The sequence below is a fragment of the Salmo trutta genome, chromosome 34, assembly GCF_901001165.1.
Source record: "Salmo trutta chromosome 34, fSalTru1.1, whole genome shotgun sequence".
NCBI classification, from domain to species: Eukaryota; Metazoa; Chordata; class Actinopteri; order Salmoniformes; family Salmonidae; genus Salmo; species Salmo trutta.
In genome coordinates, this window is record NC_042990.1 from 19095451 (window position 1) to 19113537 (window position 18087).

General features: G+C 43.5%; 1 protein-coding gene across 1 annotated transcript; it reads left to right on the plus strand.

Moving 5' to 3' along the window:
• The first annotated feature begins 365 nt into the window (after window positions 1–365).
• LOC115173750 (palmitoyltransferase ZDHHC18) lies at window positions 366–17035 on the plus strand. The gene is made up of 8 exons (XM_029732113.1): window positions 366–1500; window positions 2894–3054; window positions 10026–10175; window positions 10515–10652; window positions 10784–10835; window positions 11059–11161; window positions 14133–14245; window positions 15074–17035. The coding sequence occupies exons 1-8, from the start codon at window positions 1262–1264 to the stop codon at window positions 15279–15281; spliced, it is 1164 nt and encodes a 387-aa protein (XP_029587973.1). The 5' UTR covers window positions 366–1261; the 3' UTR covers window positions 15282–17035.
• The last annotated feature ends 1052 nt before the right edge of the window (window positions 17036–18087 follow it).

Sequence of the window (18087 nt, forward strand, 5' to 3'; positions counted from 1 at the left end):
TGAAACAGCAGGGAGCAGGTCTCGAACCCTCGACCTTCAAGCCCGAAGTCCGGCGCGCTATCGACTGTGCCGCAAAAGCGTGCTCGAGCGGCAGAGTCGATTTCCGCGCTTATAAACCCAGGGTCGTTACATTATCTAGATCGTTAGTGACTGCTGCTAGCAACAATTTCATTCCGTTTTTTTTTACCAACCTTTGCGGACACCTGTTGTATTCAAAGGGTGTTGCGCGTTGGTAAATCCATCAGTTATTCTGCGCTCTGACACTCAAACGAATAGATAACCTCAATTAATTAACGAACGCACCCGGCCGTAGTCGGTTTTCTCAAAGTTGCTGGAATGCCTCGTGCATCCACTTATATCAGAACATTAACAGCCTAAACATTACGAAACTTATATAAGATCAAATAAGCCTAAAATAATTCGACACTATCATAGACCTCCATATAAAAAAGGGTTTATCTCACGCAAGCAGATTTTGGGCGGAGTAAATTCTCTCCATAGAGCTGGATCATACGATATAAGTACACCTGACCTGCACGCTTTCCCCAATTTAATAGACTGCACAAGACCAAAACAAATGAAAAGACTGTCTGCAGTTGGTTAGTTAGCGTCGATTCATAGCTACGAAAACCCCGACAAAAGCCCTCATATGTCAACATTACCACCGGGAAATTTCAACATGAACGTTACTTTCTGCCCGGCTGGAAGTGTAGGAGTTGGTGGGCTCATATAGGATCAAACGGAACTGTCCGTATCAGACAGAACCCTGGTATGGTACCAATATACATTTTGATGCTGTTCATATGATATGTATTCTACTTAGTTACTATCCACTAACGATAGTCTGCTCGTCAATGTTGGGCTAGCTAGTTAACGTTAGCCTAGCTGTCGTTAGCATGGCCAGCTAGTCGGTCTGCTGATGAAACGGGTCACACACACAGCGGTTAATTAGCTAGATCGGAAGGATAATTTAAAAGTCCAATTGTTCTCTTCAATGAGTGTATATTTTGGGGACATGGTTTTTATACACTGGATAGTGGATACGCTTGGTGGTGGTGTTGTTGATTCTATGTCGACATGCTCCACTAATTTACCGGTGCTGTAACATGTTTGTAGGTAACGTTACTGGCAACGCGCTAGTCTGTTAGCAAGCTAGATGCCTATGTAGTTAGGTAACTAACACGGTATCGGTGACCGCTCATCTGCTCCGGACGCCCCAAACTGGGAGAAATACAAGTAGTCGCGTAGTTTTTCGTAAATCATGAACAATTGCGAATACCAACAAATCGACCCGCAGGCACTTTCAACGCCCACTCCCACCCCGACCCTGCCGCCGCGACCCGCAGTTGAAGAGGAAAGGACACGGAGAAAATGGGAAGTTTTCCCCGGCAAGAATCGCTTCTACTGCGATGGACGGTTCATCGTGGCTCAACAAAGCGGTGTCCTACCACTCACCCTCGGCCTCATTCTGGTCACCACCGTACTGTTCTTTGTATTTGAGTAAGTACAAGTTGTCTTTTTGGTTTGTATTTCTTTGACACGAAGTAATGTTTGCCATAGCCAAGAAAACAATGATTCAGGTTTCAACAAACCATGTTGCGTTTGGTTGTGTGTCTGGCACTTCACAACACAGCAGATTCTGGAATAGAAGAATAGTTTTAATACCAGAAAGTCATGACATCTTCCTGCAAGTGTCTCTTGCTGAAATGCGTTGCATCTCCTGAGACTATGCCACAGTGGTGATTAAAAAGTGAGTTGTCTAAAACCAGATCCCCTCTGGGTGGTTGAGAAACTCTATTGTACTATTTGCGTGTCAGTCTGGTTTGACAGCATTTTCAGTTCCTCATGTTGAAAACGAGAACTAGTCCTTCGTGTGGTTATTCGGGGTCCTGTTTGTTTCTGCAATCAATCTTGACCTCTTTAGTTTCCTGGTGAGATAAAAAAAGACAACGAAGGCAGGCTACACAAAACACTTTAGATTGCGTTTACACAGGCAGCCCAATTCTGCTATTTATGTTCAGTACGGACACGCACGTCACGCATCAGTCGCCCATCAGTCAGCATGTATTATCAGCCACTGAAATAAGCTTTGACATTCTCATTCGCTTACCATGTTTTGATTATTGCTTGAACAGTCCCTAAGATTATATTTGGTTGTGGTAGTTGCAAAATACCTATTTTAGATGCAGCAGTTGTTAGCTATAATGCTAACACTCATAGACATTGGCTAGCTTTGATACCAGAGCTATTTTACTGGTTGACGTGTTTTTGAAGTGTAATGCAGTTGATTGGCAACGATGACACAATTATATTAAGCAGAACATTCATACAACATTTATAATCCAATTGTATAATTGAAAAGTTGTGTGTGTGTGTGTGTGTGTGAAATGCACTCATAATCAACATGTAAGTCGTTTTTATTTTATGATGGCTGTCTGAACGCCCTGTGTTCTCCCCTGGGGTTGGAAATAGGAACTCGGAGTATTGCTGAATGTGATTTCTTCTGGAGAAGCACTACTGATCTTGCGCCGATAATTCTCAGTAATATTCGGAATACATTGTGAAAAAAAAATACTTAAGCTCACCATTTGAGCGCCACAAATATTTTCTGCATCTGTAATTAGCAGTATACATAACTAGCGGTTTACGTATTAGCAGGGAGGGGTTTCTGCAACCAAATTGTGTGCACATCGCACCGTGCGGGAAAGTTTGCAAACACAGAAAAGGGCCTATTTGGTCTTTTGATTAATCAGATCAGCTTTTTTGCCAGTAATTGGGCAAAAGATCAGAATTGGGCTGCCTGTGTAAACACAACCTTAGTTTTAACATAAGGTAGTCCACTTCAATTCTTGCTGAATATGGTCCTTTTTTAATTTTTGTTCTGTCATCACAGCTGTCCCTTCCTGGTGAAGCACCTGACTGTGTTCATCCCAGCGATTGGAGGAGTGCTGTTTGTGTTCGTGGTCACCTCTCTCCTGCAGACCAGCTTCACTGACCCTGGCATCCTGCCCCGGGCCACGCCGGACGAGGCCGCATACATTGAGAAGCAGATCGGTAAGGGCAACAAGTACACACTTGAAAGAACATTCTTACTTTCCCCCTCACTTTTACAGCTTTGTGCACTTGTTCACCTACACTGTCCAAGTGACAGTATTTGTTTTCCTGTTCCATATTCTGGTCTTTGTTTTTGCACTGGTTTTGAGACACTAACAGCAACATATACGTTAGTTTCCTGTTTTTTGTTCAAAGCAATGCATTATTCAGCCAGCAAATGGTTGAACCTCCATAATTACAGGCTTCCTCCTCCCTTGAGAGAACCACACACAGTCCCCTCTGACAGAGCATGGTGGGAGGGAGGGAGGGATGGATGGATGGCTAGAGGTCTTTGAACTGTTAATGACTCTGCTTGTTGTGGTGTGTGGTCAGCCCCCTGGCCTAATTGCCTCTGCTGTTTAATTGTGTGAAAAATTAAGACACTCTGGCCAAATTGCAGTGAGATGCCACTAACATCTCTCGCTCTCTCACATTCACACCAGTAGCGGTAAAATCAATGGGGAAGCCAAGCTAGGCAAAACATTACAACTAGGGATGCACGATATATCGGTGAACATACCAATGTTAAAAGTAATAACGCCATGTAAAATGTTGCGCTACACGTGCAACACAGCATTCCTAACCTAGCCCACAATGTCTGCAGTGTGGATCAAGCAGCCAACAAGTCCAGCAGTCATTTGAAAGAGTAAGATCATATCAGCGTGACAACTCAAAGCCGAAATCCATTAACGGCCAAGATAATGGAATTCATTGCCCTTGACAATCAACCATTCTCTGTCGTGGGTGATGTTGGCTTTCGCCGACTGGTCGAGCACCGGTACACATTACAATGTGCGCTATTTTTCCGATTTTTGCTCTACCGGAGTTACACAGTAATAGCGTCACTGCTATTAGCTTCACAACATACTATGGAACGCCGTTTGGGTCTTTGCGTGTCAAAAAAAATATACAGTAGCACTGTCAAAGCTGTATAAAAAAAGTCTGCAAACACCGGCCACGAACGATGCGTTTACAATGCCGCGTTGGTAATAAAGCATAATTTGTTCGACCGCAACTTCTGGGGTAGCTAGCTTTAGCTTGGTACCTCGCTAGCACCAATACAACCAGCCTGAAAACAGTAGAAACTGCAGTCATTTTCATTATTCTTAGCAATGATTTAGGAATCCTTGTAAGTATTAGCTAGGTTGCTACTTGTTGTTCACCTATTGAAATTGAACTTCAGTTCATGAAAATAAATAGCTAGCCAGCTACTTAACCCTGTTGCCTAAAGCTAACGTTATAAGCAGCCAGTTAGCTTCATCTGGCTAGTGAGGCTTAACCAGATTGGGTTATGTGTTGTGAAGCTAGCCACAATAAGGATTAGGCACAATAGTGGAATTTGCAGTTTGCCTTCAAAATAAGAGTATGTAATTGACAGTGACGCAAATGAATACAAATAGTAGAATTATGCCTTACTTTTATTTTGAAGGCTAACCGCAAAGTCCACTACTGTGGCTAATCGTTATTAATCAAGTAAGAACTGTCTTATAAATTAGGGTTATTTTATATGACACCAAGCTATATAGTTAGCTAGCTAACTATAGCTACAGAAACAGATTATGTTGTGTTATTTGATATGTCAAATAGTGGTATTTGACGTGTATCTTTTTTGACATGCAAAGACCCAAACAGGGTTCCATAGAAATCCTGGTTGAGAATGAAACGACTGAGCAACGAAACAGCACAGCAAGTAAGTGAAAGAAATGGGTTTTGATTGTTTTACTGGTATTGGGGACATACCAAAATAACCTTTTGGTCGATGTGTGTGTGTGTAACCTTTATTTAACTAGGCAAGTCAGTTAAGAACAAATTCCTATATACGATGACAGCCTGGATGACGCTGGTCCAATTGTGCGCCGCCCTGTGGGACTCCCAATCACGGCTGGATGTGCTACAGCCTGGATTCGAACCAGGGACTGTAGTGATGCCTCTTGCAATGAGATGCAGTGCCTTAGACCACTGCGTCCGTGTGTTAACTCTTTAACTACTAGAATGCTTAAAAGGCCGCTAAAAGTTTAAATATTGGTTATCCGTATCTTAAAAAAAAAAAAAGGCAAGGACAATATCAGATGTTGGTATTGGCCAAAAATGTCATATCACTAATCACAACCTATGTTGTGATAATTGTATTGTTTTCTCTCTAACCTGTAAGAAATGCATTTATACGGCACCGTGATGGCCAATATGAGGCTGATAAACCATAGCCTACATTGTCACAGACAGTTCCAAAGTGTCACCCAGTGGCGGAATAAATTCAACCACGTACTTTAGTGTTTCATCACAGTTAAAACCGGAGAGCAACGTCTGTCCTGTTTTAAGTCCACAAAGATGTTGCATGTAATCAAACAGTTACATGACCTACACAGCATGGTCAAATAGTCATGTTAACTTGTGGGAACCCCAAGATGTGCATTAAAACAGACTCCGAGCACAAACTATTGATTCAGGACCACGGAGAGTTACCGGAGAGTGTGGCCTCCGCTATCGGCACCGCCAGTTGGACAGCGCCTCTCTGGCGGAGGCTGTATCTCAACGAGCACATTCACACTAACATGCTGACCAGACCGGACACGTCCGGTGTGTCGCAAAATAAATGTAGAAATCCATGTTATTCAATATTGCACCCACACTGCTCGCGCGCGCCAACGAGCGTCTGCGTTGCCAAGGGCTAAAATAGAAATCGGTTCTATTTCTGACGCAGATTGCGCTGCAAGTCCTGCCTCTCCCATCTCCTCATTGGTTTATAGAAGCAGGTACCCACGTGCCATCTCCTCATTGGTTATACCCACGTGGGTGATTGAAAGATGAAATGTTTTGCCGGTTGTCGTGGTAATATGAAAGTGTAGATGCCAATCACCATATAAGTTCAAAGATGAAAAAGCCTGGAAGGAAGAGAGATGACTAGAAACGATTCGGTTGGCGGTTTTATGTGTGGATTAATTGTCGGAGTAGAGGACCTTGTGCATTTCAGGTAAAATAACAACTCCGTGTTTATATCCCAGGACAAATTAGCTAGCAACAGCAAGCTAGCTAAATAGGACAAATTAGCTAGCAAGTGCAAGCTAACTAGCTAAATTGCCATACATGTTTAATGCTTTTCGACCTGTCACCAAATTAATGTCATTGGTTCAGAGTTTGTTTTGATATTTTAACCAGCGTTTGGAGTAGGGGGACAAAATAAATGTATGCACGATGATGCACGCACGCAGCCGGTTTGGGTTCCATATCACAATAATATATGCAACTTAGAATAAACCAGAATATATGCCCACAGTCCAGACTAGATAAATAGTTAAGTATTACCATCTTGCAGCAAAGATGGAAGCAAATATGAAATAAACCGAGCTAAAACAATGAATAACATGGTACACAGTGTAAGCATATAGACATTGTTCACCTTACGGCAAAGATGAATACAGAAACCATTTAAACAACATTTTCAACAACAAAGTATATGCCTAGTCTAATACAATGGCAATTTTTAAAAACACAAACAATTAAATTCAGTCTAATCAATCTGTGTGTGTGTGTGTGTGTGCAAAAAGAGAAACATGTTGACTCGCCCTACTTGTAAAGGAATGCCACCCTCGCTTTCATGCTGGCAAAATTGTAAATGATGTTTTCATACAGTACTCCGCTGGACTTAAGTTCATGCAGCACATGTTTCCATTGACATTTTTGCCAAATGCGTGAGTCTCTTGTCCACAGCCACCGTAGGTAGGTTTTAATCCCTTTCAGACAGGAAAATGACCTTTCAGCTGATGTATTTGTAACAGGGATGGCGAGCATCAGTTTCAGGAGCTTCTATACCTCCGGTAAAGTGGTGGTCAGTTCATTTTTCACAAGTGATTGCAGCAGCTCACCTGGTGGTTTGTGGAAGGAGGCATCAGCAATAGAATACCTGCAGCTCATTTTTCAACCTCTGGTTGTCAAAGAAAGGTTAGGTCTGGAACAGCTGTGTGAGTACTCTGTCAGGAAACCCCTTTTGCTTGGACTACTCTGGAAATGACCCATGATCAAGAACACGGAAAAAGTCGAGGCTCTTCATGTCAGCAAACCTCTGGGTCATGTGTAGTATGATTCCATCCAGTATTTCAAAGGGCGGTGTCTGTCCAGGGAGCCTGGGTCATTGTCAGCGTTGTCTCGGTGGTTGAGTCCATGCTCATAGTCATCCCAGCCATGGCGGTGTCTTTCATCTTCCATTCTAACAGTCTGGACAGTGTTGTCATATATCCCTTGGAACTTCGCATCACTTCTGATGGCATACACTGTACTATCAACCTGTACACAATGTCTTCGGTCAAGAGATCTGCTCTGCAGGGCCTGAAACAGTGGTTCTGTGAGTCCAAAAATGGCCACAAACACTAAGTAATTTCTTTTTTTTAACATAAACTACTTCAGTTTCTGGTTCAGAGCATTGCTCTGGGCGATCTAATCTTTATCCTAGCCGGGCTCAGTAATGATCCGATCATAAACGATATCCAATGATCTCTGGCCTTCATGCACGGCTCTACTTTTGAAGTTCCAAGGAGTGGCACAGCCTTCCAGTACCTGACTGGTATTGTCAACCTCAGTAAACATTGCTGTCTTTTTGCATGACAGGGTAATAAATGTTATAAAAACTGTCAATGGATGTCCAAAAAATGTACGTCTTGAATATTGCTTGTCTCCTGTGCTAAAACTTAAGTTTAGTTTGTGGGCATAACAGTGAATGAACATGGCATATTGAAAGTGGGTTTTCACGAGTGCCTGAACCCCACCTCACTGCCCACTCATGCAGCTTGCCCCGTCGTAAGTCTGAGTTCGGCTGCTCGGTTGAATTTCCAGTACAACAGTGGTGATCGCCTCTGCGTTTCTCTCTGGCTCACATCAGAAAATCCCAGCAATCTCTCGCATATAACACCCTTATCATTGACCAAGCATGCTATGATTGACATTTGCAGGATATGTCTGTGGTGTCATCCACCTGGACTGCTATGAAGGGTGCTGAACTGACCTCACCGTCAATTTCACTTTGTATCACGTCTGCGACGCTCTGATTTGTCATTCTGTATGGTGTTTGACATACCTTATAAATATGGTGCTTGTCCCAAGGTGTTCAGCCATGGCAGTATCGAACTCTGCAAATGCATTGTCAAGTTCAAAAAAATTAACTTTAAGGCTTGTTGCTGACTCGTCATGCCCCCTGAAAGCTTGCTCCTGCTGTCCCAGGTACATTGCGATGACCAGTTTCTTCAGAAGGTCTCTGTTTTTATTCACCTGTTCGTTGTGCCTCTGGACACTGATCACTGCGGCCTGGCCGAGAGCCTCGTTGATCCGGACTCGACCAAAGAGCTTTAGTTTCAGGCTTGCCATGTGTTTTTGAGATTTTCCATGTCGGTCAAGGGTCCTGCCCAGGTTTGCAAGATCAGAAAAACCAGTGGTGGCCCAAGGGTTGCTGATCAATCGTGTGCTCTTGTCAAATAGAAGGCATGGCCAGCAAAACAGTTCTTTAGCCTAGCACTTCCAGCTAGCCAGTCGGTTCTATTGTAATTCTCAATGTTGAAAGATCAGGTCCCACCCTGTGCTCCTCTCCCCTGCACAATATCCAGTTTTTGACTCACCCTCCCGTTCTTCTTGATTTTCAGCTGCTGCTCAAATAAACTTGTTTTGAACTAGAAACTGCAGATCTCCATCCATAGCTAGCTACTGCAGGACACAGCTAACAGTGACGTTTTGCTTTGGTGTGATTTGCCAAATCCAAACTGGCCTCCTTTTGACTTGTTTTTGGTTGTTGCTGCACCTAGACCATTCAGAGTTGAGCGTTTGGCTTACATTTTTATCAATAGAAGCCAAACGCTAGCTGGCTTCCTTTGCTGTTGAATTCAATGCTATGGGCGGCAACATCAATTTCTACTCTTTTTGACCAGTCAGATGCGTGGGCTACACACAGGCTACTGAGACAGAGGGGTGCTGTTTTTCCTCGCTCTGTTTTCTCCATTGAGATATAGATTCAGCCTGGCCACTTGCGAATTGAATGAAAATGATGAAACGCACGGAGATGAAAAATACATTTTATATATATTTTCTTATGGGGAAGGCTGGCTTCTCTTGGTGTCCATGAATACACGCCACTGACACACACACACACACACACACACACACACACACACACACACACACACACACACAGCTCAGAGTAGAGAGAGAAGTGCACCAAAATTATTTAAAAAGTTATGATACTCTCTGCAACATGGTTTAAGCCTAATGTTTTACATATCTGCTGGTTAGGCCTATTTTCCTAAACCAGATGAATACTTCCAGAAAGTTCTCATCAAGAGTATCATACTTAGTTCTGACTAGCTGCCTAATATTCAGCTGTCATTGTGACGCAAAGTTGTTCTCTTGAGAGTACCTTACACTGTACTGTGAATGAGCTCATGCCATGGCGTGATCGAGCCAGTCTATTAATACATGAAATCGCCTCGCATCTGAAACCTTCTGTTACTATGGCTGCGTTTACACAGGCAGCCCGATTCTGATATTTTGCCTAATTATTGGCAGAAAGACCAATCGGTGGAATAAAAATATCAGAATTGGACTGCCTGTATAAACACAGCCTATGGGTCTGCTAGGCAGGCATCACACTTTCATACATTACACAGAGCCTGAGTTGATTGGCTGCCGCCTCTTTGATTCCACCTTATTGGACACCACTCCACCAGCAATTAGGCTTAACGCCACTACCTGGATCACAGCATAGGTTTTACTATCCCTGTGGGGACCTAAAATGTATTTCCATTAAAAATCTTATTTTACCTAACCCCTAATTCTAAAATAGGACAATGTTCCTTGTGGGGACTTTTGGGGATTTACAGACCCACAAGGATATTAATACACACACACCTTGTGTACTGTCTCTCCTGATATGTCCTCCCTGTCTTTCTCCTCAGATGACTCTGGATCTTCCACCTACCGACCCCCTCCCCGCACCAAGGAGGTGATGATCAACCAGCAGGTAGTGAAGCTCAAGTACTGTTTCACCTGCAAGATGTTCCGGCCACCGCGCACCTCCCACTGCTCCCTCTGTGACAACTGTGTGGGTAAGGACCGGAGACCGAGGGGGGGCGTTCAGCACGGAACACAGACGGTGGGGGGGTCACCACACTGACATTTATTAGACTGAATTATTTAGACTCTACTACACAGCCTGTTACTGAGATTGTTTTGTTGAACAGTCTTTAGAAGACCGACAGAGGATTTATTAGTGCTCTCCATAAAGATGCTGATCAACTCTGAAAGCAGGCCTCTTAAAATGTTAACTTTTCTACAAATGTATTTCCCTATTGAAAGGGGCTTGAGTGCTTGGCCTCAATGTCAATGAGATGTCCTTTGTAGATAATTGTACATTTTCTTCCCCCATCTCGCTTCCTGTCCTCCAGAGCGATTCGACCACCATTGTCCCTGGGTGGGGAATTGTGTTGGGAAGAGGAACTATCGTTTCTTCTACACCTTCATCGTCTCTCTGTCCTTCCTGACAGCCTTCATCTTCGGCTGCGTTGCCACACATCTAGCACTGAGTACGTAGTCTACACAGCAGACACATCTGGCCACTGCCCTGGCTTGTGATATTGTACAAAACCACTGAGTGGATCCTGATATTATCCTATCAAGAGTTTTCTGTAACAATCTTCAATTGCTCTGTCCTCAGGGGCACAAGGAGGGAGAGGCCTTATTTTTGCTCTTCAGGAGAGTCCAGCCAGATATCCTTTTACCAAGACTGTGTGTCTAGGGTAACCTATCTGATCCCCTCATAATACCACTCCCTGCCTCGAGTAGTGTGGTGTTAGGGCACCTAAACTGTCATTCACTTCAGTTTCTTGGCTGTATTGCAGAATAAGAACGAGTCTCTTTGTCCAGCTGATGTCTCTGATGATATTTAGATACTCAAACCATAAATGTTGTCCTTGACTTTTCTTCCTGCACTGCTGTGGAGCTGGTGATTTGCTTTTTTTCAGTTTGGTCCATCTTGGGCCTCTCAGGCTTCCATACCTACCTGGTTGCTTCTAACCTGACCACAAATGAAGATGTGAGTAAATGCCAATGAGTGTGATGTCTTTGTCACCTCTGGGATATGTGTAATACACTTTAAAGGTCCAATGCAGCTGTTTATATCACATCATTTCTGGGTAACAATTTATTCATCTTACTGTGATTGTTTTTCAATTCAAATGTGTAAAAAAGAAACATACCTTCTTAGCAAAGGGCATTTTCTCAAGCAAGAATTTTGCTAGGACTGTCTGTGAGTGGTCTGAGTGGGGAGGGGTAAACTGAATATTGGCTTTTATTGACAGAGGTTTGGTACTCTTTCTTATTGGTCTATTAACTAATTTACTGCATGGTGGTGTCACCATGAAAGGCCAAAACTCCATCCCACCAAAACAGGCAAAAATGTCACTAAAAGGCCATTATCATAATCACAGCATTATTCCAACCTTAGTGTGGAAAATGTGTATAAACACATACAGTTGAAGTGGGAAGTTTACGTACACTTAGGTTGGAGTCATTAAAACTCGTTTTTCAACCACTCCACAATTTTTTTTAACAAACTCTAGTTTTGGCAAGTCGGTTAGGACATCTACTTTGTGCATGACACAAGTAATTTTTCCAACAATTGTTTACAGACAGATTATTTCACTTATAATTCACTGTATCACATTTCCAGTGGGTCAGAAGTTTACAACATTAATTTGTTTAAACAGCTTGGAAAATTCCAGAAAATGTCATGGCTTTAGAAGCTTCTGATAGGCTAATTGACATAATTTGAGTCAATTGGAGGTGTACCTGTGGATGTATTTCAAGGCCTACCTTCGAACTCAGTGCCTCTTTGCTTGACATCATGGGAAAATAAAAATAAATCATCGAAGACCTCAGAAAAAAAATAGCAGACCACCACAAGTCTGGTTCATCCTTGGGAGCAATTTCCAAACGCCTGAAGGTACCACATTCATCTGTACAAACAATAATATGCAAGTATAAACACCATGGGACCACGCAGCTGTCATACCGCTCAGGAAGGAGAATCGTTCTGTCTCCAAGAGCTGAACGTACTTCGGTGTGAAAAGTGCAAATAAATCCCAGAACAACAGCAAAGGACCTTGTGAAGATGCTGGAGGAAACGGGTACAAAAGGATCTATTTCCACAGTAAAACGAGTCCTATATCGACATAACCTGAAAGGCTGCTCAGCAAGGAAGAAGCCACTGCTCCAAAACCGTCATAAAAAAGCCAGACTACGGTTTGCAGCTGCACATGGGGACAAAGATCGTACTTTTTGGAGAAATGTCCTCTGATGTTTGTATGTTAGGAGGAAAAAGGGGGAGGCTTGCAATCCTCCGAATACCATCACATCTGTGAAGCACGGGGGTGGCAGCATCATGTTGTGGGGGTGCTTTGCTGCAGGAGGGACTGGTGCACTTCAGAAAATAGATAGTTTTCCTTCCTTATGAAGCCATGTGGATATATTGAAGCAACATCTCAAGACATCAGTCAGGAAGTTAAATCTTGGTTGCAAATGGGTCTTCCAAATGGACAATGACCCCAAGCATACTTCCAAAGTTGTGGGAAAATGGCTTAAGAACAAAGTCAAGGTATTGGCGTGGGCATCACAAAGCCTTGACCTCAATCCTATAGAAAATTTCCTATAGAAAATGTGTGGGCAGAACTGAAAAGGCATCTGCGAGCAAGGAGGCCTGCAAACCTGACTCAGTTACACCAGCTCTGTCAGGAGGAATGGACCAAAATTCACCCAACTTATTATGGGAAGCTTGTGGAAGGCTACCCTAAACGTTTGACCCAAGTTGAACAATATAAAGGCAATGCTACCAAATACTAATTGAGTGTATGTAAACTTCTGACCCGCTGGTAATGTGATGAAAGGAATAAATGCTGAATTAAATAATTCTCTCATTCTGACATTTCACATTCTTAAAATAGTGGTGACCCTAAGTGACCTAAGACAGGGAATTTTTACAAGGATTAAATGTCAGGAATTGCACCCCCACAACATGATGCTGCCACCACCGTGCTTCACGGTTGGGATGGTGTTCTTCGGCTTGCAAGCCTCCCCCTTTTTCCTCCAAACATAACGATGGTCATTATGGCCAAACAGTACGACCTTTGTCCCCATGTGCAGTTGCAAACCGTAGTCTGGCTTTTTTATGGCGGTTTTGGAGCAGTGGCTTTTTCCTATGTTGATATAGGACTCATTTTGCTGTGGATATAGATACTTTTGTACCTTATTCCTCCAGCATCTTCACAAGGTCCTTTGCTGTTGTTTTGGGATTGATTTGCACTTTTCGCACCAAAGTACGTTCATCTCTAGGAGACAGAACGTGTCTCCTTCCTGAGCGGTATGATGGCTGCGTTGTCCCATGGTGTTTATACTTGCGTACTATTGTTTGTACAGATGAACGTGGTACCTTCAGGAGTTTGGAAATTGCTCCCAAGGATGAACTAGACTTGTGGAGGTCTAGATTTTTTTTTGACTGATTTCTTTTGATTTTCCCATGATGTCAAGCAAAGAGGCACTGAGTTTGAAGGTAGGCCTTGAAATACATCCACAGGTACACCTCCAATTGACTCAAACGTAGTCAATTAGCCTATCAGAAGCTTCTAAAGCCATGACATTTTGTGGAACATTTTGTGGAATTTTCCAAGCTGTTTAAAGGCACGGTCAACTTAGTGTATGTAAACTTCTGACCCACTGGAATTGTGATACAGTGAAATAATCTGTCTGTAAACAAGTGTTGGGAAAAATTACTTGTCATGCACAAAGTAGATGTCCTAAACGACTTGCCAAAACTATAGTTTGTTAACAAGACATTTTTGGAGTGGTTGAAAAACGAGTTTTAATGACTCCAACCTAATTGTATGTAAACTTCCCACTTCAACTGTATGTGTGGTGACGTGTTTGTTGTGCATGGTCCCTGACAAATAAACTATAAAACTAGTCTAGGATGAGGACTGATGGTCGATCTTGTGTGTCTCTCCTGTTCCCAGATCAAAGGCTCGTGGTCGGGGAAGAGTGGGGCGGAGGACCCCGGTAACCCCTACAGCTATAACAACATCATTACTAACTGCTGCTCTGTACTCTGTGGACCCATGCCTCCCAGGTGAGACTCAACCTGATTTATAATGCATATTTGATAAGGTTTGAGTCAGTCCATTTAGGATGTGATTTTATTTTTGTTAACTTTCTGAATGAAATATGCTCCATTGTTTTCTAAGGATTTTCTCCAATTCATGAATTAAATTTGTATCTACTGCTTGAATTGACTAAACAGGAAACTGAATTCACCCTAACATGCTGACCAGACAGCATGTTGATTTTGTCCAGCCACACCAGATGCAACCAGGACACGGAATATCAAAAACCTTAAACCAACTATATTCATTTGGGGACAGGTTGAACAGCATTTAACAGATATGGCAATTTAGCTAGCTTGCTGTTGCTAGCTAATTTGTCCTGGGATATAAACATTGGGTTGTTATTTTACATGAAATGCACAAGGTCCTCTACTCTGACAATTAATCCACAGATAAAAGTGTAAACCGAGTTCATTGCCAGTATTCGCTCCTCCTTCAGGCTTCTTCTTCTTTGAACTTTATGACGGTTGGCAACCAACTTTAAGCTGCATTACCGCCACCAACTGGACTGTTGTGTGGACCTCAGTTCATATTTTAATCACCTATGTAGATGTATGCTCCTAAAAACCAATGAGGAGATGGGAGAGGCGGGACTTGCAGCACGTCAAGCGTCACAAATGGAACCAAGTTCTATTTTAGCGCCTGACTGCACAGAAGCTTGCGAGCAGTGTGGGTTCAATAGCATGTATGTGTACATTTATTTTGTAGCGCTCGCGCGAGTGGTGTGGTCAGCATGTAACCCTGAAGCCTAACCTTTCTGTCTAACCTGTTTCCTCCATGTTGTCCTGTGTCAGTTTGATTGACAGGCGAGGCTTCGTACCAGTGGAGGAGTCATTGCAGACAGTTTCCACGGAGATGGAGCTGCCCATGCTGGCTGCTAAGAAGGAGATAAATGTGGTAGGAGGGCCCACGCCGTCCCAGCTGCCCCCCCTCCTGTGCCTTGCAGGTTCCCTCCCCTCTACCTGCAACCCCCCTCAGCCTGACTGGCAGACCCCAGTTTAGTTGCCTGTTCTAACACTGTTTCCTGACTGGCTGTTGTGTATGGGGTCACCCTCTCATGACAGTCCCACAGACCAGTGTACTGTTACTGTTGGTCAGGATCCGGTACAGACCAGTGTACTGTATTACTGTTGGTCAGGATCCGGTACAGACCAGTGTACTGTATTACTGTTGGTCAGGATCCGGTACAGACCAGTGTACTGTATTACTGTTGGTCAGGATCCGGTACAGACCAGTGTACTGTATTACTGTTGGTCAGGATCCGGTACAGACCAGTGTACTGCATTACTGTTGGTCAGGATCCGGTACAGACCAGTGTACTGTATTACTGTTGGTCAGGATCCGGTATAGACCAGTGTACTGCATTACTGTTGGTCAGGATCCGGTACAGACCAGTGTACTGCATTACTGTTGGTCAGGATCCGGTACAGACCAGTGTACTGTATTACTGTTGGTCAGGATCCGGTACAGACCAGTGTACTGTATTACTGTTGGTCAGGATCCGGTACAGACTAGTGTACTGTATTACTGTTGGTCAGGATCCGGTACAGACCAGTGTACTGTATTACTGTTGGTCAGGATCCGGTACAGACCAGTGTACTGTATTACTGTTGGTCAGGATCCGGTACAGACCAGTGTACAGGACATGTACATATGGTGTTTACTACTGACTGTAAAATACTCTCTGGAATAAGGAAGTGAAACCGCCTGCTAGGACGTGTGACCTGGGTGTAGCTCAACCGTTAGTTCCTCACGTCATTCCGTGCCTTAACGTCATAACCAGGCAACTCAGTGTTTTGTCTTTCAGTGAAAAGGGCCTAGCTTGGTTAGAGGTTTAGCTGTTGTTGTTTTGTGGTCCAGGAGAAACTTAAGTACTAGGAGTTTATCAGAACATGTTTGTTTACAAAGTGTGATGGCCACTGGGCTATTTAGTTCAGTCTTACGTTAGTGGCTCTCTCCAACCCTTCAGACAGTCTGCCTCTTCCAAACCAACAGGCCTTTCTGCTGTTTACACTCAAGCAATATACAGACAAGCTAACCTTACCTTGGTTTACTTTAAGGATACAAGGGCTCAGTCTTGTCTGCTGCGAGCCTGCATATTATATATATTTTTGCACAGAAGGAGTTAGACCATAGAAGACGATGTTCAGTATTTATACTTTTTAGCAAACACATGCTGGTAATGGAAGTGGTTACTGCTGGGAATGTACCTGTCACAAACGCATGTCTGTACCCAAGGGCTGTTTTCATTTGTCTCAATCTGGACACTGACATGCAGTTGGCCAGCAGAAAGGTGGGGGAATGTTTTATTGACACACATGGAGTTGTCTTTGTTTACAGAGTGTGAACACGTATTTGTCTTTCCTCAATGTTCTTGTTTGTATTTTGTATTTGTCTCTGACGTGAGTCTGTTAGTGTAGTTGTGCGTCATAGCATAATGTAATGGTCATGTGACACAAGCTACATACATTTTAGTCATTTAGCAGATGTTATCCAGAATGACTTACAGGAGCCAATAGGGTTCAGTGGCTTGTTCTAGTGTATTCTAACCAGATGTTAGCCGCTAGGTTATCTGCTGCCCTCTAGCCAGTCAACATCTCCCTCTTACTGGTTTCTTATGCTTTTATATTGTTTCTCTTTGTTTTATTTTGGTCTTTTTTAAATATTTGTCATTTTGGAATATATTATGTCCATCTGAAATGTACTGTATAAAACATTGCATTTTAAAAAATAAAATAAATGCACTTATTCCCAAATGAGTTGTTCTCAATAGACGTAAATAATTTTGTATGTTTTCTGTGTTAAGAGAGCATTATGATAAATGTGTGAACAGTTCCGATGTAGTTCTTGTCACAGTCTTACCCCTGTGTGCCTATTCCATAGTGTCAGCTGGTAATGTGTGTGTCTGTATGCGTGTGTACTGAATGCCCCATCACCACCCCGACACTAGGAGGATAACTGTCTGTATGTGTGTATACTGAATGCCCCATCACCACCCCCACACTAGGAGGATAACTGTCTGTATGTGTGTGTACTGAATGCCCCATCACCACCCCCACACTAGGAGGATAACTGTCTGTATGTGTGTATACTGAATGCCCCATCACCACCCCCACACTAGGAGGATAACTGTCTGTATTTGTGTGTGTACTGAATGCCCCATCGCCACCCCCACACTAGGAGGATAACTGTCTGTATGTGTGTATACTGAATGCCCCATCGCCACCCCCACACTAGGAGGATAACTGTCTGTATGTGTGTGTACTGAATGCCCCATCACCACCCCCACACTAGGAGGATAACTATCTGTATGTGTGTGTACTGAATGCCCCATCACCACCCCCACACTAGGAGGATAACTGTCTGTATGTGTGTATACTGAATGCCCCATCACCACCCCCACACTAGGAGGATAACTGTCTGTATTTGTGTGTGTACTGAATGCCCCATCGCCACCCCCACACTAGGAGGATAACTGTCTGTATGTGTGTATACTGAATGCCCCATCGCCACCCCCACACTAGGAGGATAACTGTCTGTATGTGTGTGTACTGAATGCCCCATCACCACCCCCACACTAGGAGGATAACTATCTGTATGTGTGTGTACTGAATGCCCCATCACCACCCCCACACTAGGAGGATAACTGTCTGTATGTGTGTATACTGAATGCCCCATCACCACCCCCACACTAGGAGGATAACTGTCTGTATTTGTGTGTGTACTGAATGCCCCATCGCCACCCCCACACTAGGAGGATAACTGTCTGTATGTGTGTGTACTGAATGCCCCATCGCCACCCCCACAC